The sequence below is a fragment of the Anabrus simplex genome, chromosome 2 (assembly GCF_040414725.1).
Source record: "Anabrus simplex isolate iqAnaSimp1 chromosome 2, ASM4041472v1, whole genome shotgun sequence".
Lineage (NCBI taxonomy): Eukaryota > Metazoa > Arthropoda > Insecta > Orthoptera > Tettigoniidae > Anabrus > Anabrus simplex.
Window position 1 is genome coordinate 641,672,918 of NC_090266.1, and position 7,143 is coordinate 641,680,060.

The window sequence follows — 7,143 nt, forward strand, 5'->3', positions numbered from 1 at the left end:
ACATTCTATGTTGTAATTATAGATTGTTTACCTTGATTGTTTTGACTGCATATGGAGTGACCCACTGGGTTCGGTCACCCAGTCAGACAAAAGTGTGACTTCTGATGTTTAGCCCAACTTTTCTAGGGCCTTCCCCCGTTTGGGATGGCAGCGGTGATCCTAAATAGGCCTGTCCAAACACAGATGCAGGACCGAATTCCTAAGTGGTCACAATTCTTAGAAAGATAACCATCACACACCTGCTGCCAACATGCAGGTCCAAACTGAAGGCTTCCAGTTTCACCCGAGAACCTGCCTCCACCATCCTTATCTCATCGGCATTGGACTTAGAGTGTATGGTGACAGCTGAAGAAAGTGCCATTGGCGTGGTTTTGTTTAAGGTAGATCGCAGCTTGCCAGGAAGTGACCCACACACTATGATTTCGGAATCATTCACCACGGCACATTTACATGAATCATGTGATGTCAAACACCAAAACTGCAATGGACTGCCGCTTTGTCATAGCAAAGCCCATCTTCTCCACTGAATAAACTATATATAACCTGACAGATCCAGCGTAAAGATCATATATAGAAGCGACCCTATCACACTACCCTGAATCACCCCCGAGATGACTAAAGTTTGGTCTGACCTGGCCCCACTGAACACAACGCATTGCATTCGACCTACCAGGAATGACCAAAGCCCGTACTCCTGTCGAGAATTACGCAGTCCACTTAAGAGATATTAGACTGGTCCAGGGAAATGTTGCCACTCGTCAAGTACTGTTTACAGGGAGTAATCCTTGTTGGTTGTTACTGATCAGCTTTCTCTCATTCAGAAAATCCAGCACATGTTTACCAATTGGGTGTTGCATCCATTTACATAAAGCAGATGTAATAGAGACCGGGCAATAGTTATCTACATACTCGTTGTCGCTGTCTTTGAGTACAGGAACGACGTTTACAGTATCTCAAGTGTATTTTTCAGAGCCATGGATTTCCTTCAATATCTTCTGGTTTTGTATGAGAAAGTCATAACATTCTGAATGTATCTCACTGAAGATTATTTTTTTAATAGTTCCCTCAGAGTTTCTACATTAAGACTTTTTTTTTTTTTTGTCAGACTAGTACATTTTCATAAGATTGAAGATGTGCTCAACAGATGCAGTTGTCCCCGAAACATACAACTCCAGCTAGCTTAAATGGCCATTCTTAAATATCGGGACAATTAGATGTCCCAGGAAACTATCTCAAGACACCAGGACAATCTGTGAAAACTGGAACATCAGCCCACGACTTTGTTTCACATCAGCCCACGACTTTGTTTCTTTCTCTCTTCTTAAATATTTTTCTTCCTCCATCTTCGGTTTTGTATGTATTTGCTAAACATACCTGGAGCCAAGCTCTGCATTTGGGAGACCAGTGGGTTTGACTCTGTAGTTTCCCATTTTTGCTTCTAGGCAAATGCTGGGACAGTTCCTATTCATAGGACACAGCTGATTTCCACCTCCTTACCCAGTTTCATTCACCATCATTCATTTCATCTTCATTAGCTCCTCTACTGAAGTTGGCATCAGGAAGGGCATCTGATCTTAAAAAAAAAAAAAAAAAAAAAAAAAAAGCCATATAAATTCATCCTGCCTCGTCCCTGACCCTGTATCAAGAAACGAGACTAATGGTTTAGATAAACCAGGTGGTCATCCATCCCCTTGCAATTTAGTTTTATGCATCCCACTGCTTTAACTACAATACTAAAATACATTGGTCCCTCTCCTTAAATCAGGGTAATATAAGGAGATGTGTGTTTACTGGCTAGAAGACAGCAGTAATAGGGAGTGCCAGTAATAATTCATTATGGGTGTGAACACAGATACAAAGAATGTACCTAACAACATGAGGTGCACACACAGACCAAGAACAGGTATTGTATAGGCTGGGAACTGCGCGCTGCATGTCGAGCCTCGCAATAGCTCAGTTGGCAGGGTCGTGGTGGGATTTGTGATAGTGAATGGTGCTCGAAGGTTTAAATCCCACGCAAGGTTGGTTGGTTTTTTTTTTTTTTTTTTTTTTGCCTGAGATGTGGTAATGTTGCATGCTTGATAGCTTCCACAAACTGATTTGTTTATTTGACCCTGTAATGCGGCATATGGTATTTAGCTGGGTTGGACGAGGATGAGGAGGTGATGGTGTGTGGCTAGGACACAGGTAACCAATTAGCTATGTCGTACATGTTCCAAGCTTCGTAGACTATAGGTAGGGCAAAGTGTATCCCATTGGAATGATAACAACATGCAGTGGCAGATAAGTATGTAGCTGCGCAAAAACTCCTCCCTTTTGAAACTTGTCTCAACACAACACAAAGGTTATTTACTGTCTCGTGATGTATTCCAGTGACTAGTATGTGGACATGTTACTCATCTGTGGAAAGACTAGATGGAATGCATACCAGGCACAACACCTATATCAAGAATACTATGTGGATAGACAGTAACTGACAGGCATGATATTTTGGAGTGTTGATACGCATCTGCTGGCTATTGCATACTTGGGAAGGACACAGCCTGTTCGAGATCATCCCCTGATGTCTGCTCATAATGAAGAGCTTAACCTTCTCACTAGTACACGGGCCATTGCACAGGAGATGAACATCTGCCAAGCGTCTGTTATGTGGATATTGCATACCCAGCGGTTTCATCCGTACCATTTGCACTTAACCAGGAGCTCCATGGTCATGATTTTGAAGCACGGGTGGCATTCTGTAATGGACCCTACAGCATGTGGACACTAATCCTGCCTTTCTAGCATCCATCTCATTTACGGGCTAAGTATGGTTCCACAACAGGGAACCGTTAATCGACATAATATGCATTACTGGAGTGTGGATAATCCCCATTGGATACAACAAGAAACTTTTCAGGTACAGTGGGGTGTGAACGTATGGTGTGGCATCATTGTAATCATCTCGTTGGTCCCCATTTCTTCGAGGGACTCCGACGCGAGAAAGCTATCTGTGGTTTCTCCAAAATGATCTACCACCGTTCTTCGAACCTTTGCCACGCCTTGACGGCTGCAGGATGTGGTTTGAACATCACGTAGCTCTACCGCACGCGGTAGTGGTCGTCCGGAGCCATCTCCATGTGACCTACCCTGACAAATGGATAGGAAGGGGAGGACCTGTCCCTTGGCTCATCATATCGCCCAATCCTATGCCCCTGGATTTTTTTTTCTGTGGAACCATTTAAAACAACTGGTGTATGCACAGGAGCTGTGCTATCCTGGTCACTTTAGACAACTCATCACCGAGGCATGCCGACCCTTTACACCGGACCAAGCTCTATAGCTGCAGTCGCTTAAGTGCAGCCAGTATCCAGTATTCGGGAGATAGTAGGTTCGAACCCCACTGTCGGCAGCCCTGAAGATGGTTTTCTGTGGTTTCCCATTTTCACACCAGGCAAATGCTGGGGCTGTACCTTAATTAAGGCCACAGCCGCTTCCTTCCCAGTCCTAGCCCATTCCTGTCCCATCGTCGCCATAAGACATGTGTCGGTGTGACGTAAAGCCAATAGCCTTTACACCGGAGATGTTGCAACGTGCTAGACGGTCCTTTTAACATTGCGCGCAGCTCTATATCAACCACAGAGGTACCCAGTTCGAGCAGGTGCTGCATTTAAAGACGTAGGTAACTGAAATCCTGTCTCATCTTTCCTAGGCTCTTCCAACCCAGCTTCGTACCATATGCCACCATACCAATAGCCCTTTTCAGGGCCAAATAAACACATCAGTCTGTGGAAACTCTTAAGTACGCAACCGTGCCACAACCCAATCAACTGGCTGTAAAAGAAAAACTTGCGTGCGATTCGAACCTTCGAATACCACCCACTATCACAACTCCCACCATGCCCCTGCCAAGTGAACTATTGCAAGGCTTGACATGCAACGTGCAGTTTCCAGTCTATACAATACCTGTTCCTGGTCTGTGTGTGCACCTTCTGTTGTAAAGTACATATTCTTTGTATTTGTGTTAATGAATTAATATTAATGCTCATGATTCCTGCTGGTTTTTAGCCCATAACCACACATCTTATTGTATTACCACGATCTAGGGAGAGTGACCAAAGTATTTCAGAATTGTAGCAAAAGCAGTGGGATGCTTAAAATTAGATCGCAAGGGTCTGGTGAACTACTTGCTACATTTGCTGAATGCATCAATTGCAATTACTCATAACAGTGTGGAGCATGTCTTTTGTGAAATGTCTCAAAATTGCCCTACACAGAGAAGTAATAAATACGTAAATAACATGAACCAAAGGACCCATTAAATGTTATTAAAATATTTTGCAGTGTTGATTTCTTTTAATCCTACCTGTTTTTCATTCATAATTTCTTTGCTTTTTTTTTTTTTTCCAGAGAGGTTAATCAAGTCTTACTTCTACATAGTACGGAAATCGATCCAGGACAGTGTCCCAAAAGCTGTTATGCATTTTCTGGTTAATTACGTTAAGGATAATCTTCAGTCAGAATTAGTTACCCATTTATACAAATCGGATCAAGCTGATGAGCTTCTGAATGAGTCTGAGCACATTGCACAAAGACGTAGAGAAGCAGCTGACATGCTAAAGGTAATAATAGACTTCCTTTGGAATTGCTATTTTTTTAAGAGTGCTTTTCTTGATGTAATACCTTCTTTTTTGTTCTAGGCTCTTCAACGTGCTGGTCACATCATCAGTGAAATTCGTGAGACACACATGTGGTGAAATGTAATAGTATGTGCAGTTGGAATAATACAGTATAAGTGTTTGTAAATCATAGCTGAAGATATGGCTTCATGAAATTTTACAAAGAACTTTGGCATACTACGATCCTAACATCATTCCTTCAGTAACTGTACTAATGTTGTTCAGCCAGTGTGCACCTAATAGTGTTGATATTTGTAATTGTACTGTTGTAGCTAACAGGCTTCATAAAATGAATTCATGTATTTGATTCCCTCACAGACTGCTATGTGATTTTCTGTAGAATAAATTTAGTAAAATGTTCTGCTGCATTTGAGAAGCTGGACATCTTACATGAATTGTACAAATAAAAATGTGGTGTATATCCCATGTATTGCTGAATTTAATTATGGAGTTTATTCATTTTCCTTCCCTGTTTTGGAGAAGTTCATTTCTGCTGAGTTTCTGGTACTAAGCAAAACAACATGATGAATCCCTGATATTACTGTACAGTGGAATGTCAAATGTCTATTATCTGTACTCATTTTTTGGATATTCGATTATTCAGATAACAAAACGTGTAAGCCACAGAGTGCATAACATATAAAGGTTTCTCTTTGATAGTCTTACCATTACACTGCAGCATATTATATACATAGCTCTCTCTGTGAATCAGTGGTAGAGTGCCAGTTCCAGATCTCAAGATGATGGTTTCGAGCCAAACAGATGTAGTTGGATTTTTGAAGGGCAGAAAACGTCCATTGGGTCAATTAATCAATCATCAATGATCTCCATTTAGGACTGTCACCCAGGTGGCAGATTACCTATCATTTGTTTAGCTAGTTGTTTCTTAAGTGATTTTTAAGAAATTAGGAATTTATGGAACATTTTCCTTGATAAATTATTCCAGTCCCTTACTCTCCGTCCTATAAATGAATATTTGTCCCAATTTATCATCTTTGTATTTAATCTTTGTCTTCATATTATGATCTTTCCTACTTCTAAAATCTCAGCTCAAGGTTATTCGTCTAATAATAGACTGCCCGTGGAATTATTCTGTTTTTAGAGTGCTTTCAGTTGTAATTGCGCAAGCGAAGAGGGAGGTTGTTGAGTGAGTGAGTGAGTACTGACATGGGGATTTCAATAGAATTGTACCGGGCGACGATAGGTCATTGGCACGGTAGAGGCAGGCCCACGAGGCACAACATGGATTGCAGAGCCGGACAGCAAGTGAATCTGACTTCAATTTTGATGGCTGCATCAGTGATGGCAGTGCTGTTGGTCATTGGATGGGTCAAGATGAACCCCGCACCTGACCCTGCGAATGTGGTTGGATGGGAAGAGATGGAGAAGATAAGGGACATCATTAAGGGTCAAGCAGAACAAACGAGAGAGTTACTACGAGAGCAAGCCAGTGAACTGCGAGAAATAATGAAAGAGGAGATAGTCAAGGTGATAGAACTGGTGGTCCAAAATAATAAAGAAATATCAAGTTCGAGGTATAAGGTGAGGAGAATGGAGGAAGAGATAAAAGAACTGAGGTGGCAGGAGAAAAAGCACCAGCTGGAAAACTGGAAGAAAAATATCTTTATATATGGGTTACCCGAGGACACTAAAGAAGATTTTGTATCTAAAGTGCTGGAGCTAATAAACGAGAGGTTGAAGTTCTGCTGCAGGGAAGCCGATATAGACGAGATTCAGATAATGGGGAAGGCAAAAGGCAAGAGACCAGTGAAAGTGAGGTTCGTATCAACTCTGTTAGTGAAGAAGATTTTGTATAGTACAAGGTGATTGAAAGGTGAAAAATTATGGATCAAAGAGGAGCTGGAGAAAGAAGCCTTTAGGAACCAGAAAATAATACAGTTCCATCTGGGAAAAGCTAGGCATGCAGGATTAACTGCCTACATAAGGGGCAACAAATTAGTGGTAGGTGACAGCAAGTGGACTAGAACATGGGGGTGGAACAGTTAAAGAATATGTACAACACAGAGAGTACAATGGCCGATGAGAAAGGTGAACACACGAGGCAGCTGAGATCAGCAGAATGCGGAACAGCGAGTGGCAACCAGGAAGTTAACCGAAAAGGACAGAGAGAGAAAGAAGCTGACGCAGAGACAACTAATAATGAATGCAGTCCTGGTGACCTTCAGGGGCAGCTGAGTGCTGACTCAGTGAGAGACTCAACACCGAAAGCAGACGTGTGAGCCTGAAGGACTTCTGGCACAGAAAAGTAATTTAAACGAGGATGGGCTCGATAGGGAATGTGTTAATACACTAGATGAGAACTCTGATGAACTGGGTGTTACTAGGATTACGAGGTCCAAGACGGGCAGCCAGAGTGAGGGGCAGGGGAGGAAGAAATAACTAGAGATAACGGTAGGGTGCATCAGTATTGAAGGCTTAGGAGTAAGTTACAGAAAGAATCTTTTAAAGAGTTGTTACGAAGCTT

General features: G+C 42.1%; 1 protein-coding gene across 1 annotated transcript in view; it reads left to right on the forward strand.

Moving 5' to 3' along the window:
- Positions 1-5,101, forward strand: part of Drp1 (dynamin related protein 1) — a 430,863-nt gene extending 425,762 nt beyond the window's left edge. The window contains exons 12-13 of the mRNA XM_067141108.1: positions 4,390-4,601; positions 4,680-5,101. Of these exons, the coding sequence (XP_066997209.1) occupies positions 4,390-4,601; positions 4,680-4,736 (269 nt within the window). The 3' untranslated portion in view covers positions 4,737-5,101. The remainder of the gene's footprint in view (positions 1-4,389; positions 4,602-4,679) is intronic.
- The last annotated feature ends 2,042 nt before the right edge of the window (positions 5,102-7,143 follow it).